The sequence below is a fragment of the Chrysemys picta genome, chromosome 3 (assembly GCF_011386835.1).
Source record: "Chrysemys picta bellii isolate R12L10 chromosome 3, ASM1138683v2, whole genome shotgun sequence".
In the NCBI taxonomy this organism is placed as follows: Eukaryota; Metazoa; Chordata; order Testudines; family Emydidae; genus Chrysemys; species Chrysemys picta.
Window position 1 is genome coordinate 208,387,538 of NC_088793.1, and position 20,948 is coordinate 208,408,485.

Genomic DNA, 20,948 nt, shown 5'->3' on the forward strand with positions numbered 1-20,948 from the left:
GAAGCTGTGTTAGTATGTATCCATAAAAACGATGAGGAGTCTGCTGGCATCTTAAAGACTAACAGACTAGCCTCCTCATTGTTTTTAAGCTTCTCCCTTTAAGTTATATTTTAGTGATCTGCAATAAAAAGGGCTGCTCTTATTTTTTTTTTTTTTTTAAAGTCTCCTGTTTCTCTCATTTGGGTGCTCTGTCAGTGTAACGGAATTTTCCAATTTTCTCTCCTCTCACACTCAAGGAGTTACTTTGCCATCAACCACCTACTCACCCAGGATGACTGGATGGATTAGTGCCAAGGACTGGTTGTAGGAGGAAAAAGGTGTGTGTGGGGGGGAAGGGCACAAGTTGTTCTGGGTCCCAAATCCTGATCCCACTGAAGTCAATTGGAGTTTTGCCATTAATTTCAAACAGAATGGAATTTAGCTCTAAGGTTGTATGACAGAATCCTGGACAGCTAATATACTGTTCAAGATGACACAGGAAAGAACTCTGACCCACTATCAAAACTGAGCAAGCTACAGTTTAAGAACAGCCAGGTTGCAAAAACAGTTTGACGTGCCCCAGAGCACTTACGTTAGTAAAAACAGAGAAGTAAAATGTTGATGACTGTGCATTTGTGTGTCACACTGTCAGAGCACATCAATGTCTTTCATTTCCCCTTTTTGGAAAGCAGAACTGAACCATGTCTTGGTTTGCTCAGCCACTCGTTCCAGATACTAATTATTAATGTCACATCACACCTTGTCATTAGGGGATGCCTGTTTAAACTGTAACCAGGCGAAAGCCTCAATCCATCAATAGTTATAATCACTCTTCTTTCATTGACATTAAATAGATGGCACCATACTGAAGTATGGAAATGTTAAAAATTGTACAAGTGAAATGAGCAACGTAACTAAACTAGCTATTTTCTTGCTCTGCAATATATCCACACCAAGAGAAAGCTCTTCCATACTGTCTTTTCTCCAACACCTTAAACTCCACTCAGGGATCAACAGGCTGTCAGTGCAGATCTCAGACTTTGCACTGGTGTCACATGTGCCGAGCAAGAGGCTCTGCTCAATAAGTGAACTGCTGTATGCTGCACCAACTTCAGCCTCCACATGGTTCCAAGGCATAATCCCATGCAGAGCACACCGCAATCGCCTAATCGTGAGGTAACAAGAGGATGGACAATAGTGGCAATTGTCCACATGTAGAAGGAAGCGTTGCAGCCGCTTTGCCAGACACAGCTAGAAAAAAGCTGATTGGGTCACTGCTATAACGTGATTCTCAAATAGCAGCCGGGGGTGTTAAAATCTCTCCTAAATGTGAACCCTAGTAACTAAGGGCTGACGTACTCGCATCATCAAAGGGTTTTACCTCCGCCATCTCCTCCAGTTGATTATAAAAGAGAGACCTACAGTCCAAAGAAGAGATTCTAACCATTTTAAAGAAAGTCAGGTTTAGGGAGGAATAAGATTGCAAGCTCCTTTAAGAAAAACATTCAGTGAGACCCAGAGCCTCCAAAAGTATTTAGGCAACTAATTTCCATTGATTTTAGTGGGAGCCAGGTGCCTAAATACCTTTAAGGATTGGGCATGATTTAAGTTATGAGTGTCAGTTTCAGGGCAGCTGCACCTGTATTCCCCCTCAGTTGTTTCTTAAGAGCACCCACTCCTCACAGGTCCTCAGCTGTCACCTCTCTTGGGCCGAGACCCGTCTCTCCCTCCTGACCAGAGCGTTTTCCAGGCTGTACAGTTCTCTGCCTGCCCTGTGATAGCCCCAGCAAGCCAGACCATCTAAAGGATTAATGTCTGCACTTTGCTTTCTCTCCAGAGGCTACGCCCAGTGTACTGCCCGCAGATACAAGTTACACCACTGCTCTTTATACATGAACACAATTATTTTTAAAGGTGAAAATATTATAGAGAAAACATTTGAAACCAATAAAAGAACCTACATACATGCTAAAAAGCTTACACAAAGTTCACCCTCAACTCCAACTTCAGGCTCTGGTAGCATCTGTCCTTTGAGACCCACAACTGGGTTTTCCCCATGGTTACAAGTTCATAACTGTATCAGATTCTGAACCAGACCCCAGACTGGACAGATAAGCCTGGTTCTTTAGACAGGTTGGGCCTTTGGAACAGGTAATCATAAGACAATCACCCCTTTCCTCACCGTGTAGCTTCAAAAGGCTGAGTTTTTCCATAACCGAAGATGGGAAATCTGCATTAAACTCTCCCTAGTATTTCCCAGGAAATCTACACTACACTTTTTGTCACCAAAAATCTATTCTTGTCTGCACAATTTCAATATAATTCTTTGAACTTCCTGGCCTCACATCACATCTCCGAGCTAGAGAGGTTACATACAGCCCCATCCCATGATATACATAAACTTTGCATAAGATACAATAAGGTTTTTCAAGGATATTGCAGGAAATTACCATGTCTATCACAATTAGTCCATCCCTTTTGGTACAGTAACTCCTCACTCAAACTTGTCCAGGTTAACGTTGTTCCATTGTTACATTGCTGATCAATTAGGAAACATGTTCATTTAAAGTTGCACAATGCTCCCTTATAACATTGTTTGGCAGCCGCCTGCTTTGTCCACTGCTTGCAGAAAGAGCAGCCGGCTGCAGCTAGTTGGTGGGGACTTGGAACCAGGGTGGACCAGCAGCCCCCCCATCAGCTCCCTGCTCCCCTAAGTTCCCTGTGCAGCAGTCGCCCAGTAAGCTATCAATTGCCAGCAGTTCAGCTGCCGCTTCCCCCACTGCACTGTGCTGCTCCTGCCCTCTGCCTTGGAGCTGCTCCCGGGAGCCTCCTGCTTGTTGTTCAAGGGGGAGGGGTGAAAGAGGGGTGCTAATGTCAGGGTGTCCCCCTCCCTCGCTCCTTTATCCCATCGGGCCATCTCCACAGAGCGGGGGTGGAGGGGACAGGACAGGGTTCAGGAGGGAGGGAGCTTGCTGGCAGCAGCTGCTGTCTCAACTTGCTGATCTACTTAAAAAGGCAATGTACTTAAGAGTGCGGTCAGCATAAAGGGGCAATGCCCGTCTCTCTCTCTGCCATGCTGTCTCCCCTCCCTCTATTCCTGCTATCTTGTAGAGTGTGAGGCTACATTAACAACATGTTAACCCTTGAGGGCTCAGCCAAGTGCTAATTCATCATTTAGCAGTAAGGCATTCCCTGGGAAATATCCCTCTCTTCCACCCTCTGAAGCCACCACCTCAACCAAGCTTCACAATCATCATTGCTGTGTTCAGTATTGTTTAAAACTTATACTGTGTATGTGTGTGTGTGCGCACGCGTATATATGTGTATGTATAAAATATAGTCTTTTGTCTGGAGAAAAAAAAATTCCTGGAACCTAACCCTCCCCCCCGCCCCCATTTACATTAATTCTTATGGGGAAATTGGATTCACTTAACATCGTTTCGCTTAAAGTAGCATTTTTCAGGAACATAACTACAACGTTAAGCGAGGTGTTACTGTATTCTACAATAGGCACCCAGTTCCAGATCAATTATAAATTAGTAAAAGTAACCTGAAACAAAGTCACAAACAAATCCTCCCATCCCCTTGAAGGGAACAGAAAATAAGAATGGAAAGTGTGGCAATATAATTAAAAAAATCAACATAATATGTTGAGTGTACAGTACAGACAACAGCGACATTATTCTCCAACATATGAGTCTAATTCACATTAGTGTTGATGGGAATTATGCATATGTCACAAGAAAACTACTAAAAACTTGGAAGAAGAACTAAGCAGATGCTACAGTTATTTTAAGTGCTTAGCACTCACATAGTACATGGCAAACACTTAATAATTGCACCCAAGGGTGGTTGCAACAATGAACTTTTGGGATCGAAACCAGGCATGGGGATTAGCATTTTAAGGTTGTTTACTTTCCTTTAGCTCATCTTGTGCAACACAGATCTTGTTTATACACCAGAACTGCTCCTATGTGAAATGACAGTCTTAAATTCTAGGAACATCTTTGCTCCAGCATTCCCTAGAATAACCCTTTACACATTTTTCTCCATTGCATTACCACTTATGAAATCAAATATCACATGTAAGAGGATTTGGTTAAGATGATTTTGTAGAGTAGCTTTGGTTTTTGGTTTTTTTCTGGTACTGCTATGCTGAAAGAACCAGTCTTCACAATTTTTGGCTACATTCTGCAGATTCTGAGCTTCCATTAAAAAAAAAAAAAAAAAGGCAAAAGCATCTTTTTTCTGTTGTGAAATCATAGAAATGTAGGACTGGAAGGGACCTTGGAAGGTCATCAAGTCCAGCCCCCTGAGCTGAGGCAGGACCAAGTAAACCCCCAGACCAATCCTGTTCTTAAAAAACCTCCAGTGATGGGGAATTCACATGGGGAAGCCTATTCCAGAGCTTAACTAACCTGAGAGTTAGGAAAAACTTTCTAGTATCTCACCTAAATCTGCCTTGCTGCAGAACAAGCCCGTTTCCTCTTATCCTTCCTTCGGAGGACATGGAGAACAATTGATCACAGTTCTCTTTATAACAGCCCTTCACATATTTGACGACTTACCCAATCCTGCCTCAAGCTTTTTTTCTCAAGACTAAAACATGCCCAGTGTTTTTAAACCTTTCCTCATAGGTCAGGTTTTCTAAGTCCTTATCATTTTACTTGCTCTACACCAGACTCTCCAGTTTGTCCACATCTTTCCTAAAGTGTGGCACCAGAACTGGATACAGTACTCCAGATGAGGCCTCATCAGTGCTGAGTACAGCAGGACAGTTACATCCCGTGTCTTACATACAGCACTCTGACTGATACACCACCGAATATTAGCCTTTTTTGCAATTGCATCACATTGTTGACTCATATTCAAGTTGTGATCCACTATAAGCTCAAAAAAAGTAACAGAGGGTCCTGTGGCACCTTTAAGACTAACAGAAGTATTGGGAGCATAAGCTTTCGTGGGTAAGAACCTCACTTCTTCAGATGCAAGTCTTGCCCACGAAAGCTTATGCTCCCAATACTTCTGTTAGTCTTAAAGGTGCCACAGGACCCTCTGTTGCTTTTTACAGATTCAGACTAACACGGCTATCCCTCTGATACTATAACCTCAGATACTTTTCAGCGCTATTACCACCTACCCAGTTATCCCCCACTGTGTAGTTGATTTTTCCTTCCTAAGTGTAATATTAAACACTTATCTTTATTGAATTTAATCTTGTAGTTTTCAGACCAATTCTCCAATTTGTCAAGATCATTTTGAATTCTAATCCTGTGCTCCCAAATCCTTGCAATCCCACCCAGCTTGGTATCATCCACAAATTTTATAAGCATACTCTCCACTCCATTATCCAAGTCATTAATGAAAATACTGACTAGCAATTGACCCATGACTGACTGCTGCAGGACCCCACAAGATATGCCCTCCCAGTTGGACAGCAAACCATTTACTCGTTTCCCTACATGCTTTCAACCAATTGTGCACCCAACTTATGTTTTCTAGATGAAATTATCATTTCCCTAGTTTGTTTATGAGAATGTCATGTGGGACTGTGTCAAAAATCAAGATCTCTCACATCTACTGGTTTCCCCCTATCTACTAGGCCAGTAATGTGTCAAAGAAGGAAACTGGGTTGGTTTGGCATGATTTGTTTTTTACAAATCCATGCTGGTTATTCCTCATAACCCGATTATCTTTTCGGTGCTTACAAACTGAATGTTTAATAATTTGTTCCAGTATCTTTCCAATATACTGAAGTTAGGCTGACTGGTCTATAATTCCCGGGGGGCCTCTTTACTCCCCTTTTTAAAGATGGGTACTATGTTTGCCCTTCTCCGCTCTTTTGGGACCTTATGAGTTCTCAAAGATAACTGCTAGCTATTCTGAGACTGCTTCAGCTAGTTCCTTAAATATCCTAGCATGAATTTGATCAGGCCCGCCGACTGGAATATTCTTCAACGTGTGCTCTCCCTGTTTTGGCTTGTGTTCCTTCTCCCTCGTTAATATTAATTGTGTTGAGCATCTGTTAACCTTTTTAGTGAAGGCTGAAGTAAAATAGGCATTAAACACCTCAGCCTTCTTGATGTCATCAGCTCTCCTTCCCCCCACCAAGTAGAGGACCTACACTTTAAGCCCAACTCTGGTGGCTGGAATGGAGAATGTACTTTCTTCTCCAGTAAGATTTCCCCCCCCCCCACACACACACACACACGTTACCAGTACTCCAGCTTCCATTTGAGCCCTTACTGGAGCTATTGATGGGTTTGTGACGGTCTCTGCTGATGTTCACATCTTTCATAAACAGCAGCAGAATGAAACTGACATGATTCTAAGCTTTGCTGCTGCCCAAATCAGCTGTGAAATTAACCAGAGCATTTTATTTTAACTCTGCTGGGGCTCAGGAAAGCTCTGAGCCACATTAGGACTGGATAGGTGTCTGTCACAAGCTTTAGCAAACAACATAGCTTCTATTCATGTTTGGAAAGTTTTTTCAACTATAAGGGCCAGAAGTTTATGGAAGAGGACTTGGATTTGTTTCTAAGTGAAAGCTAGTTCTGCAGATGATGGCGGCTTAGTCTCCCCTTCCTCCAGGGAGGAAAAAAGTTTCCTACTCACAACTTGTACGTGGATTTTTCAAACCCTGTTACAGGAGATCTTACCTACTTGATGAAGAGTTAGGGCTTGTCTACATGAGAAAGTTGCTCCACAATAAGGCAGGGTGTATTTAAAGTGCTATAGCTATTCTGCAATGACTCCCCACGTGGAGATTTATTCTGGAATAAGAGTGTCCACACAAGGAGTTATTCTAGAACAGCTATTCTGGTAAATTTTCCCCTTATAAATCCAAATTTCACCAAAACAAAACCAACTGCCCCTGAAATTATCCCTGTTTAGTTTAATCATACATTTTTAGAAGAGTTTGAGGAAAATTAAACAAGAAAATAGGTCAGTAATACTTTGGTGAAGATTCACGGATATGAAAGTTAGAAGGAACCTTAAGGGAGAAAGGGTATACCTGAATCTCAGCCTTACCGACACTCATCACCCCTCCAGATACAGGTGAACACATTTTGGAAGTATTACTCCTGGGGGAGGGGGGGGGAGAATTCTGTACCAAAAAATTTTAAATTCTGTGCATATTTTAAAATTCAGCAAAATCCTGCAAATTTTATTTGTCAAAATAATACTACATCATCACACCAGTTTCAATTTTTTTTCCAGTTTGTTTACTCTGTATTTGACAGCTCTGCGTATAGTCAGTGGCACTACTTTGTTGATGGTCATTTGCACTTTCTGTCCTACACACTAACCTGACAATATTACTCATGCCCTGTTCTGGAGAGAGCTCAGGTGTGCGTTCTTCCCCCTGGCTCAGCAAGAGGGTGTTTCCTAGTAGCAGCAGCAAAGCTGAAACTGAAGAGGCAAAAGGCAAGCATGTACATAAAAAGAAGGGGGAGAGGGTGTGGCCCACGTCTGTTTAGTGATATTGCTTTTAGGACCACCCAAAAGACCCTTACAAACACAGGCGAGGGAACCAGAAAAGCCTTTCTTTTTTAATATTAAAAAATTATTTAGAAGTATTATCAGAAAAATTAATTTTAAATTAGTCTGCTCCAAAAAATTCAAGTTGCCAATGTCATTTTAAATACTCAAATTACACAAAGCTTTGAAAAAGAAAATCAGAGGGTAGTACAAAACTAAATTGTCTAAATTTTGACCAAATGACCACTGATACCTGTTTCCCAAATACCATTCATTAGGAAGAGAACTGGGAGTGAGGGGTGGATGAAGAACCCTCTTTCCGCCTTCCAATTATGATAAGTGCAATAATAGGATGCGAACTCACTCAAATGACCCTCATTTCAATCCCAAAGTTATCTATGTTCACACAAATGTGGTGTCCATTCACTATTAGAATGTATCTACATCAGAAATAATCATGAAACAGAAGCTAAAGACAGTTCTTTACACTGAAAGAATGCATCCCACAGGGTAAAAGTTTCCTTTACGAACAATTTTTATATTCTTCATTCTGGGTCTCTCTCACACATTGTTCCCCACATTTGAGAAACATGGGAGGAGAGAAGAGAGGAAAGGCAATTGTTTAAAAATAAATAAATAAATAAATCTTTCAGCAGTTTGACAGACAATTTTGGTTGGGGGTAGCGGAGGAAGGGATTGTAGCATTTTTTAATCTTATTTTTTAAATTAACATTTGATAATATTAAGTTAAAGGCCTTCCTATTAGCCCACAATATGATTATTACCCAAGTGAAATTCCTCAGCCATTTATTAAGCCCAGGTTCTGGTTATTAACTCAAACAGGAAGCACTCTGAAATTACCATTCTAATAAAAACAAAATAAAGGAGCAACAGAGAAGGATATTTGACAAGAGAATCAAATGACCATTTTTAAGAGTAGAGCATTTCTTTGGTTAATGATGCTACATTAATATGGTTTAAAATTAAGTGGTGCTTTTGCTTAACACTTAAAAAATTGTTTCTAATCTCCAATAATATTTGGATTCAGAAGAATCAAGTCTACGCTTTGGAAGTTTATCACTATATTGCTTTACCAGTGTTATTTACATTTTTAAAGGGGTGGGGGCAAAGATTGTTTTGTAACATACCAATACTCAGCAGGCTTGAAGATCCTGCTTTTAAACCAGCCAGCACTGGAAATAGTTTAGATCTTAAAGAAAAATTACAAGACCTTTTGTAGCTAGAGAGATACCAAGAACTTAGATCATGCTGCAATGGCACAGCCTACACTTGAATGTTCCAATGCTATATTTAATAATTATGGCTACTGTTTTCAAAATCATTCACTAATTTTTTGTGCCTGAACTGAGAAGAAACTGACTGATTTTCAGAGGTGCTGAAAGTTTCTCAAGGTAGGAACACAGAAATTAGGTCCATAAAATTAGTGAACATTTCTGAAAATGTGACGATATATTTACAATTTTAATATTACCATATACCAAAGAATTCAAGCATTGATTACATACACTTATTTCTTACCTTCTGAAAAGCAACATCTACATTACCACTAAAAAAGTCACATCAACTACAATATACATTAACCAACCAAACCACACAAATCTTATCCAAATGTACACAACCATTTTCAAATGTATACTCATAATATGCTACAACAAAATAGATAATTAAACAGGTGTTTGTACACTTCAGTGCGATTCTCCATTCTGGGATGTATGCACGCTGCGTGGCAGCATGAACTGAAACAGAAGGACAGAAAGGTTACTAGTGTGATTTAACATATTGATGGTGGTAGGCTACTCCTTGTAGATTGGTACTGTTTACCTACATTTATGATTACTTTGCTGTTTAGTGCTTGTGTTGCTCTGAAGACGTGCACTTGAGTAATCTTAATTAAGTTAAAATGTAGTAAATCCTGTTTGGGAAGCCCAGGCTAACGCGGTGCTACTACTTTAAAGTCACCATTCACTAGCACTGTAATAAACACAACTGGCATTACTTTCACAGCCTAGTGCATTCCAGAATCATAGGATCAGCCACATGATCAACTTTTGCTGCAGAGCTGAATAACAGTCTAAGCTATTATTTTAAAAGTAAAGATCTTTTGTGTTTATGCAGGAAAGGTTAAAAACATTAACTTAGTCTAACAGATGTGTTGTTTCCCTGAGTCTGCAGCCAGACTAAGGGCTTGTCTACACTACAAAATTAAGTCGACTTTATCTAATTTGAACTCAAGCCTCCGAATTAAGTCGATTGTGCATGACCACACCATGCTCATTGTCTCGATGGAGTGTGTCCTCACTAGCAGCGCCTGCATCAATGCACAAAGCAGTGCACCATGGGTGGCTATTCTAAAGTGCAACTTGCCGCAGTGTGTTTTGGGAAGTTTGTGCAATGCCTCATGGGACCAAAACATTGTCGCAGGGGAGAATGGGAACATTGCGTCAGTATCCCATGATGCACTGTCCTCCCTCACATCAACAGCAAACAACCCAGTGGTTTTCATGCCTTAAAACCCTGCGCATACACCATAACCCCAGAAGCATGGAGCCTGCTCAGTTGTGCACTCTTGCTGTGAGCATCTCAAACACCTCGCGCCTTCTCCTGCAGTATTTCCAGAGCCGAAGTAGGGTCCGGCCCGCAGAACATAGCAATGTCCTGCAAGCAGCCCTGCTGCAAGCCATTGAAAAAAACAATTCAGAGTTGCCGCCGGCAGTCACAGAGCAGCTGCAGTCTGTTGAGCACCCTTTCTGGTCCCATGAAACAAGCACTGACTGGTGGGACCGCATCATTTTGCGGGTATGGGATGACGAGCAGTGGCTGCAGAACTTTCGAATGCGGAAGCCACCTTCCAGGAACTTTGTGCAGAGCTTTCCCCTGCCCTGCAGTTCAGCAACACAAAAATGAGAGCTGCTCTGACAGTGGAGAAGCGAGTGGTGATCGCTATTTGGAAGCTTGCAACGTCAGGCACTTACCAGTCAGTGGGGAATCAATTTGGAGTAGTTAAATCAACCATAGGCACTGCTGTGCTCCAAGTGTGCAGGGTCATTAATTGACTTCTGCTATGAAGGATAGTGAGTCTGGGAAACGTGCAGCACCTAGTGGATGGTTTTGCCGCGATGGGGTTCCCTAATTGCGGTGGGCGACAGATGGCATGCATATCCCTATTTTAGCACCAGACCACCTTGCCAAAGAGTGCATAAACCAAAAGGGATACTTTTCAATGGTGTTGCAAGCACTGGTAAATCACAGGGGGTGTTTCACCGACATCAATGTAAGATGGTCGGGAAAGGTTCATGACGCGCACATCTTTAGGAACTCGGGTCAGTTCAAAAAACTGCAATCCAGGACTTCCCTTCCAGGCCACAAAATGAACACTGATGACCTTGAGGTGCCTGTAGTTATCCTGGGGGACCCAACCTACCCCTTGCTCCCATGGCTTATGAAGCCATACACTGGCCATCTGGACAACAGTAAGGAACGGTTCAACTATAGGCTCAGCAAGTGCAGAATGGTGGTTGAATGAGCCTTTGGCCATTTAAAAGGGCGCTGGAGAAATTTACTAACAAGGTTGGACCTTAGAAGAGAACATCCCCATGGTTATAGCTGCCAGCTGTGTGCTCCATATCTGTGGGGAAAAAGGGGGGAAATTTTCCGCAGGGGTGGGCAGTTGAGGCAGATTGCATGGCAGCCACTTTTGAGCAGCCAGACACCAGGGCAATAAGAAGAGCACAGCAAGGGGTGCTGCATATCCGCGAGGCTTTGAAAAGCCGTTTCAATAACGAGTCTCAGTAATGTGAGCTGCTTGTCTGCACTGTGCTTTCCCAAAGCTTCACCTGGCTTGTATCACTGTCCCTATAAAGCCAACCCACGCCCAAGTCCACTGCTTCTATTCAATAAATAACATTTATTTCTTGAATCCATTTACTTTATTTAACAGACATAAGTAAAGAGGGAGAACAGAAAAAAGAGTTAGCTTTGGGGAAAAGGGGTTGTGAAGTTGGAACGGGAGAAACATTTTCAGCTGTGTAACATAACACCGCATTCTAGACCATCAAAGGTCTGTGAACGGGCGCCTTCTGTTCCTTGTACCCTACCCGAGTTAAGTGAAAGAGATAATGGAATTTTTGCCCACACCTCTCGGAATGCTTGGAGGAAGGTGATTCTGCACCAGGCGATGCTGGCTGGCTGTCCACCAGGGTCTGCAGAGGGACTCTACCCTCCTGCTTCTGTTCCTGCAGTTCAACTAGACGCCTCAACATGTCTGATTGGCAGGGCCGGCTCTAGGATTGTTGCCGCCCAAAGCAAAAACAATTTTGGCCGCCCCCCCATATTTAATTACCCCACCCCCGGCCCCGCCTCAAGTCCGCCCCTTCCCCAAATCCCCAGCCCTGCCTCCTCCCGCCAGGCTCTCAAGCCTGGGAGGGAGGGGTAGACTCCGAGTGGCCGCGGCGCGGGCGCCGCTTCTCCCCCTCCCTCCCAGGCGCCCAAGCCTGGGAGGGAGGGGGAGCAGCGGCGCGCGAAACGGCCGCTCAGGATCTCCCCCTCCCTCCCAGGTTTGAGAGCCTGGGAGGGAGGGCTAGTAGCGGCGCGCAAATCAGCTGTTTCGCGCGCCGTGGCAGCAGCAGCAGCGGAGATGAGCTAGGGCGGCCGGGGCACATTTTTAGGGGCGGCATTCTGGTGCCAGCCATGCCACCCCTAAAAATGTGCCGCCCCAAGCACCAGCTTGTTTTGCTGGTGCCTAGAGCCGGCCCTGCTGATTGGTCCCTCATAATCTGAAGCATCTCATCCTGCGCTGCACACTCGTGCTCATGGGAAGCTTGTCTGCTCTCCATGTCCATGTCTAACTTCTCAGACAGTGAAATCCTCCATGCTCTCAGTTCTGTCTCAGCTGTCCTGGAGGCGTTCATTATCTCGGTGAACATGTCCTCCCGCGTTCTCTTTCTCCTCCTTCTAATCAGCAAAAGTCTGCTTTCAGGTGTTGATGACATGACGAAAGACACATTTCCAGCTGTCAGTCATAGGAAAAAAGAAAGGGACCATTGTACATGCATAAGATGTTTCCATAGCAAGGCCATTTTCATAAAAAAAAAAAACCTTTATTACAGTAGGTGCAAGACAATCAGAACTGTTCACGGTGCTGTTTTGCTGTTCCAGCCATGGTAAGTAGCGCCCCCACCCCCACCCCCCAGTCATGCGTGACCACACTTTTAATTAAGTTTATGGCAGGCTCATGTCAGGAGCAGAGATAGCTCGTCGAACAATCGCCCCTCCCCATAGCACCAAAGGAAGCTGTTTACACAGGGCTCCAGGGTTAAAAATATTTCCTGGCTCTCAGGGAGAATGGATCCACCGCTCGCCTGTCTCCCATTCTCCTCCTCTTCCTCATCCACCATAATGTCCTCCCTGTTGTCCCTAGACTCACACACCTCTGAGGAGTCCATGTTGCTTGTGGGGGTACTGGGTCACCCCCGAGAATCACTTGCAGCTCATTGTAGAACTGGCACGTGTGGGGTTCAGCACCAGAATGACTGTTCGCCTCCCTTGCTTTCTGGTATGCTTGGCAAAGTTGTTTTATTTTCACGAACCACTGCTGTGTGTCCCTCGTGTAGCCCTTCTCCCCCATTCCCTGAGCGATCTTTGCATAGACGTCAGCGTTTCTTCTGCTGGATCGGAGCTCTGCCTGTACAGACTCTTCTCCCCACACAGCGATGAGATCCACCACCTCCTGTGCAGACCAGGCTGGAGTGTAGTCTCCATGATCAGCTGTGCTCAAGCCAGGAAATCAAAAATTCCTGGGGCTTTAGCAGGGGAGGGGCTGTTTCCTGTGTACCTGGCTGTAGTGCAGCAGAGTAGAGAATGATCTACAGAGCGGTCACAGATGAGCATTGTGGGACACCACCTAGAGGCCAATTAAGTCGAATTACCCAACGCTGCGTCTGCACTACTTCACAGTCGACCCATGAAAATCGAATTAAGTGCTGCACCTCTCGCAGAGGTCGATTACAGAAGTTGACAGAGGCAATTTAGGTCAGCATAAAGGACCCAGTAGTGTAGACATATACATTAAGAGGTCAATTTAAGGCGGCTTCCTTCAACCTAACTCTGTAGTGTAGACCAGGCCTAAGACAATAATTCTGAGAAATGCAGACTTCCCCATTCTCTTCGAAATCATACTGACTCTGAAATCTATCACTAACATTTTGGTGATCATTAGCTATTTCACTGATGACCACTTAATCAGGAACATGCTGCTAATATGCTTATCCCACAATCCCAAACTGTCTTGACACACCTTCCCAGACTCCAGAAACCCTAAATGTCCCCCAATCTAGCTGCCAAAACTTGAAGTTTCTTTCAACATCCTTTTCCAAAACAATTTATATAAATTAATTTGTATAGTATAAACGTTACAGTACATTGAAAACTTGAGAGCCCAGAGAAAATGAGTATCAATTAACAATACTGTATTATTTAATGTAATAGGTAATGCAATCAAAATATTTTATTTTAAATCTCCCAGATGTTGCCACAAAATTTCCTGTTTTAGAGAGTCACCAAAATGAGACTTGCTGGAATTGACCTGTCATTTATTTAACACTTGTGTTTTTAAAGTAATCTATTCAGACATAGATTAGATTTGAAAATTGTTACACAAATAAAACACTAAGGGAAGCTGATCAACTGTGCAGTTGTTCAATCCGAAACAAGATCAAATGAATGCCATCCTTCATTATCAGATACTTGTGCTAATGTACCACAGTTTTGACAGCAGCTCCACCTGTTAGCAGTAGGTCATAAATTTAAGCATAAATGCTACCAATAGTATTTTTCTCTTTTAAGACATCTTTCATCAGCAGTGTTTTAACCTAAATTTGCACAGGAACAGCACAAAAGCTTGCCTCAATACAGAGAAATGACTAAACAAAAATAACTTTAAAATACAAGAATGAAAAATTTATCTGGTAATTAAGCAATAGAAGAAAAGGATAATGTGTAGGTTTCCAATAGGCACTCAAAGTTTTACATGGTGGCTTTATCCTTCATAAATACAATCTGGCTGCAGCAACCCAAACCACAAAACTCTTGCCTGAATTATAAGATATCTTGGGCATTTACATAAGAAACTGAAGGCAAAAGATACATCAATAAGGTTCTCATTTGTAAGTGTATTGCCTATTACAGGATAGCATTGTATTTCACCCCTTTTGGGGGATCAGGAAGATCTGTTTTCCACAGAAATAATACCAAAACTCATGTTACAGTTGTATTTTTCCATACGGATTGTGTGTGTGTGTAGGCATTTCTTTGGGAAGGCTTAATTGTAACTGGTTTATAAGAAGAATTTTCTTTCACTCCCAAAACTCAAAAATAGCACACGCCCTTCTCCCCCCCATCCCCTAAATGTGATTCAGTTGTTGAAAAACTATTCACTTTCTCAGGGAGGTCTGGGTTTCTTCCAACAGATCTCCACGCTCCGAGTCCTACAGGCCTTTGCTTTTGTGATAAGACTACCAATGAGGGTGTGACTACTAATGGCTGTTGTGAGACGCGAAAACCTGCCTCCACATGAACAGGGCAGCCCAAAGGGCACTGGGACACAAAGCAACAAACACCCCTTCAAAAAAAGAAGAACAGGAGGACTTGTGGCACCTTAGAGACTAACAAATTTATTAGAGCATAAGCTTTCGTGGACTACAGCCCACTTCTTCGGATGCATATAGAATGGAACATATATTGAGGAGATATATATACACACATACAGAGAGCATAAATAGGTGGGAGTTGTCTTACCACCTCTGAGAGGCCAATTAATTAAGAGAAAAAAAACTTTTGAAGTGATAATCAAGCTAGCCGAGTACAGACAGACAGTTAGATAACAAGTGTGAGAGATTCAATGTTTGTAATGGCTCAACCATTCCCAGTCCTTATTTAAACCGGAGTTGATTGTGTCTAGTTTGCATATCAATTCTAGCTCAGCAGTTTCTCGTTGGAGTCTGTTTTTGAAGTTTTTCTGTTGATTACAACAGAAAAACTTCAAAAACAGACTCCAACGAGAAACTGCTGAGCTAGAATTGATATGCAAACTAGACACAATCAACTCCGGTTTAAATAAGGACTGGGAATGGTTGAGCCATTACAAACATTGAATCTCTCACACTTGTTATCTAACTGTCTGTCTGTACTCGGCTAGCTTGATTATCACTTCAAAAGTTTTTTTTCTCTTAATTAATTGGCCTCTCAGAGGTGGTAAGACAACTCCCACCTATTTATGCTCTCTGTATGTGTGTATATATATCTCCTCAATATATGTTCCATTCTATATGCATCCGAAGAAGTGGGCTGTAGTCCACGAAAGCTTATGCTCTAATAAATTTGTTAGTCTCTAAGGTGCCACAAGTCCTCCTGTTCTTCTTTTTGCGGATACAGACTAACACGGCTGCTACTCTGAAACACCCCTTCAGTCACTGCTGGCCTGAGTCAGCTTTAGCGCTGTGGTTTAGAGGCACCACAGCGATAAGCAGAGTCAGATGATTTATAAACTAACCCCGGGGTGAAACGTCCCTGCGCTGCCAGCACCCCCAGCCACTCCCCCCTCACGTCTGCTCTGCTGGGGTGCAGGAGCCCCAGGGCCGGTCGGCTCCGCAGCGGCACTGCCTGGGGACCAGGACAGCCAGGCACGGGCCCTGCCCCGCAGCGATGGAGTAGGGTGACCAGATGTCTTGATTTTATAGGGACAGTCCCATTTTTTGGGTCTCTCTCTTATATAGGCTCCTATTACCCCCCTCCCTCCCGATATTTCCCACTGGCTGTCTGGTCGCCCTAGGGGAGCCACACTTGGCTCAGGCTCGCTGGCCGGGACCCGCCGCCGTCTGCCCCGGGGAGAGGGGGGGCGATACCTGTCCCAGGCAGGTGATGCGGGGTTCGGCTCAGGCTCGCTGGCCGGGACCCGCCGCCGTCTGCCCCGGGGGAGGGGGAAGATACCTGTCCCAGGCAGGTGATGCGGGGCTCGGCTCAGGCTCGCTACGATGAGGCGGGAGGGGGGGAGCAGGTGCCAGGCTCGCCCGAGGCGGGGCGGGGGAGCGAGGCCGAGGCGGGTTCGAGCCGGGCTCGCCCGGGACGCGGTGCCGCCCTCACCTGCCGAGCGGGCGCTTCATGGCCGGCTCGCCGTGGGGCCGGGCCAGGCGCAGGCTGGGCCTCAGGCTGCAGCCCGGCTCGGGCGGGCCGGCGGGGCGCTCATGCTCCAGCGTGACGGACTCGTTCCGCTTTCTCATCCCGCGGCTCGGCCCCGTCTCTCGCCCGCAGCACCGGGGGAGGCGGCTCCTGTCACCGCGCTCAGCCCCGGCCCTTCCCTACATCGCCCCGGCGGCGGCGAGACCGCGACCCGCCCCGCCCCCACCAATCAGAGGCGGCGGGGAGACCACGTGACTGCGTGACCCGCCGCTGGGGCGGCCCCAGCTTCTCCTGCCCACACCAAAGATGGCTAGCTAGCCCCTGGCGGCCATCTTGAGTGCGGGCAAGTGGGCACAGGCCCACGGCGGCCATCTTGAGTGGGGGCAAGCGGGCACAGGCCCCTGGCGGCCACTGTGGGGTGTGGTATCCAGGCCCCTGCAGGCATCGCCCCACAGACAGTGCTAAGGAAGATCCCTTCCAGCGTCTGGACACCCCTGTGCTACCCTGGCAGAGTCACTGGGCACATGGGGCAATGCAGGCAGCTCTTCCCTCCCAACCAGTGCGTCCGCATGGAGAAAGCTGCCCAACCTGCACCAGGGCCAACAGAGGCGCTCGCTGAGTTTGGCCACCACTACCCTCACTTCCACTTCAACAGAGCCGCTATGGAGACAACCCGAAGAGAAAATGTCAATCCAGCGTTCTTCAGCCTTCCTTAGCACCCACCTTACAGTGCCAAGGCTGTACAATTTCGGATTTGCATTGATGATAACAACACATTATCCAGAGCAGGCCACCTTCCTCCTGCCTCTCCTAGTTAAATCTTACATCAACCCTTCTGAGTAGGAAAATCACAGCATTCCTTCTTAAATACTGAGCCCCCATGACTTCAACCCTGGGCCTGAATTTTCAGAAGTGCTGACCAGGTCCAACTGTTCCCCCACCCGCAAAAAAATATCCTTGTCTAACCTCAAAACTCTGGGAAGAGGTCTCTGTAAAGTCTCTCTGTCCACCCCCCACACATCACCTTTAGGCTAAAATGAAATCTGGGAAGTTTCACCCAAAAAGAAAAATGTTAGAATATGAGTCAGTGAAAACTGTAATGAAAATCTCTCTGTAATTCACTTCCCACAACATATACAATAAAAAGGGGAATAAAACACTGAAAGAACAACAGAAGTAGCATTTCTTGCACACTGAAGTCTTGCATCAGTCTTCACTACGGAGGATGTGGGGGAGATGTCCAGAAAGTCTGGCTCTGATGTGGGTAACAAATGAAGTACTGTCCCACATTTGTGTGTCAATAGAGGAGGTTTTAGAACAAACTGAAAAACTAAAAAGTAATGTCACCAAGACCAGATGGTATTTATTTAAGATTTTGAAAGGAACTCAGATATGAAATTGGAGAAATGGAAATTGTTGCATGAAATCAGGCTCTGTACCTGATGACAGAAAGGTAGCTAACATAACCCCAATTTTTAAAATGGGCTCCAGAGGAGATGGTGGCAATTACAGGCTAGGGAGCCTACCTTCAGTAACATGCAAATTGGTACAAACTATAGTAAAGAACAGAATTATCAGACATATGAACATGATTTGTTGGGGAAGAGTCAATACAGTTTTGGTAAAGGGAAATCATGCCTCACCAATCTACTACAATTCTTTTAAGGGGGGGAGGGGTCAACAAACATAGACAAAGGTCACTGACCCAGTGGATAGATTGTATTTGGACTTTCAGAAAGCTCTTGACAAGGTCTCTCACCAGAGGTTCTTAAGCAAAGTAAGCAGTCATGTGATAAGAGGATCAGTAACTGGTTCAAAGATAGAAAACAAAGTAGGAATAAATGGTAAGTTTTCACAATGGAGAGAGGTGAACTACAGGGTCTCCCAAGGATGTGTACAGGGACCTGCTGTTCAATATATTCAATAACGATCTAGAAAATGTGGTGAACAGTGAAGTGGCAAAGATTGCAGACAATATATCATTATTTGAGATAGTTAAGTCCAAAGCTGACTTTGAAGAGTTACAAAGAATCTCACAAAACTGAGTGACTGGGCAACAAAATGGCAGATGAAACTCAAAACTCATAAATGCAAAGTAATGCACATTGGAAAAAATAATCCCGAGTATACATAGACAATTATGGTTCTAAATTAGCTGTTACCACTCAAGAAAGAGATCTTGGAGTCACCGTGGATAATTCTATTAAAACTTCCACTCAGTACACAGCAGTGATTAAGAAGGCTAACAATATGTTAGGAACTATTAGGAAAAGAATAGAAAATAAGACTGAAAATATCATTATGTCACTATATAAATCCATGTACACCCACACCTTAAATACTGTGTCCAGTTCTGGTTGCTCATCTCAAAAAGGATATAGTGAAACTGGAAAAAGTTCAGAGAAGGACAACAAAGATGATTCAGGGCACAGAACAGATTCCATACAAGAAAAGATTTAAAAGATTATGACTGTTCACCTTTGAAGAGAGATGACTAAGGAAGATGAATATGATAGATGTCTTTCAAATCATGAATGGTGTGGAGAAAGCGATATTTAGTGTAGCGGGCTTCACTCAGAGACAGCCGACCTAGTGGGTAGGCAATGGCTCAGTCTCCCAGTTTTGGGATGATCTTGCCAGGCAATCTGAGGGCCTGGCAGCTGTTACAATCCCCTTTCCCTTGGTGCTCCCCACAGTCCCCTGGTCAGCTAGAGGAGGGGGAAAAGGGTAGGGGGACCCAGGCCCTCCCTCTCCACCAGGTCCTGGTTCAGGGCCCACAGGGGAAGGGGATGCTCAGTCTCCTCTAGCTCATACAAACATGCCAGCCTCCCCTGGGCCACTTTCTACTTCTTTTGTTCTCTCTTCAGCTTGGGGTGTGGTCCTAGCATTCAGCTTCCCTCTCAGCAGAGAATTGCTCACACAGTCTCAACAATTCAGACAGTCAGTTGGGGCTTCACAGCTCACATTTTAGTACCCAATTCATTGTTCCCCCTTGTCAGAAAGAAGGGGGAGGAGAAAAGTGGTCAAGCCCTTGGCCTCCCCATTGGGTCTTACCCACAGTCCAGTCCAGTCCAGTCCAGTCCCTTCCCCTGTAGATCCCTCTATCCCAGAAGCTGCTTCACCCTCCCCCTGGTTGCCTCTCAGAGTCCCCTTTTAAGCAGGCCCTTCATTTGGAGCATGGTCTGCAGCTGCTGAGGGGCAGGGCCTTCTTGGCCCAATACTGTTCCACAACTCCCTTACCCTTAGTGTGGGGTCTGTAAATCCCATCACCTTTACCCTTTCACGCAATACAAAAACCAGGGGTCACCTGAGGAAATTAATAGGCAGCAGGTTTAATACAAACAAGAGGAAGTACTTTTTCATACAACACACAACTAACCATGGAACTCATTGCCACGGGACGTTATGATTGCCAGAAGTGTAGCTAGGTTCAAACAAGACCTGGATAAGTTAATGGAGGATAGGTCAATCAATGCTTATCAGCCAACATGTTAAGGAATGCACCCCTTGCATGGGGAGACCCTAAACTGGATTACCAGAAGCCAGAAGTGGAAGAGGGGGTGAATCATTCCATAAATGCCCTGTTCTGTACACTCCCTCTCAAGATTTGGTGTGGGCCACCTTCAGAGACAGGATACTAGCCAAGATGGAGCAGGGTTCTTCTTGTTCCCTGCACAATCATTAAGCATCACCTTCCACTTTGTATTCCTACCATTATCTTTCAACATTGTAGCCGTGTCGGTCTCAGGATATTAGAGAGACAAGGTGGGTGAGGCAATATCTTTTACTGGACCAACTTCTGTTGGTGAGAGAGACAAGCTTGTCTCTTTCACCAGTATTCCCTCACCCACTGTGCCTCTCTAATATCTTTCAAATCACTTTGCCTGGTAATACAAGTTTCCTTGTCACAACTGGAGACTTTATATCCCAATTAGCTCTGCAGCTATCTGAAAAGTTACTGCATTTGCATTAAAGACTTGTGGACATATTTGTCACTTGTTTTTTTCCCAGCACAGTTAAATTTTAACACAGCAATCTTAATATAGATTTGGAAAAATTACGCATATAATCTTGCTTTGGGCATATTTTAACTACAGATGATAAACAGCTAAAAAAAGACTACTTTCCTCCTCTCCTGTCTCGTTCCTATCATACAAATAAACAAAAAAGACCGTTTAAAATTATATGAAGATTCTTTTAAAGAGATTGTCTTCAATACACTTCTCCCAGCATTGCCTAGAAGAACACAGTTTAGAAGGATCTCAGGATTCTCAACAAATATATCTTGGCAATTC

The 20,948-nt window shown here is 44.4% G+C and overlaps 1 protein-coding gene across 2 annotated transcripts in view; it reads right to left on the bottom strand.

Moving 5' to 3' along the window:
• The window catches only part of ABHD12 (abhydrolase domain containing 12, lysophospholipase), a 61,239-nt gene that overhangs the window by 38,542 nt on the left and 1,749 nt on the right, over positions 1–20,948 (bottom strand). The window contains exon 1 of one of the 2 annotated variants that reach the window (XM_005293539.5): positions 16,618–16,892. The exons of the other annotated variant lie outside the window; for it this stretch is intronic. Within the exon in view, the coding sequence (XP_005293596.1) occupies positions 16,618–16,754 (137 nt within the window). The 5' untranslated portion in view covers positions 16,755–16,892. Of the gene's footprint in view, positions 1–16,617; positions 16,893–20,948 lie in introns of those variants that run through there. 2 annotated transcript variants of the gene reach the window in all.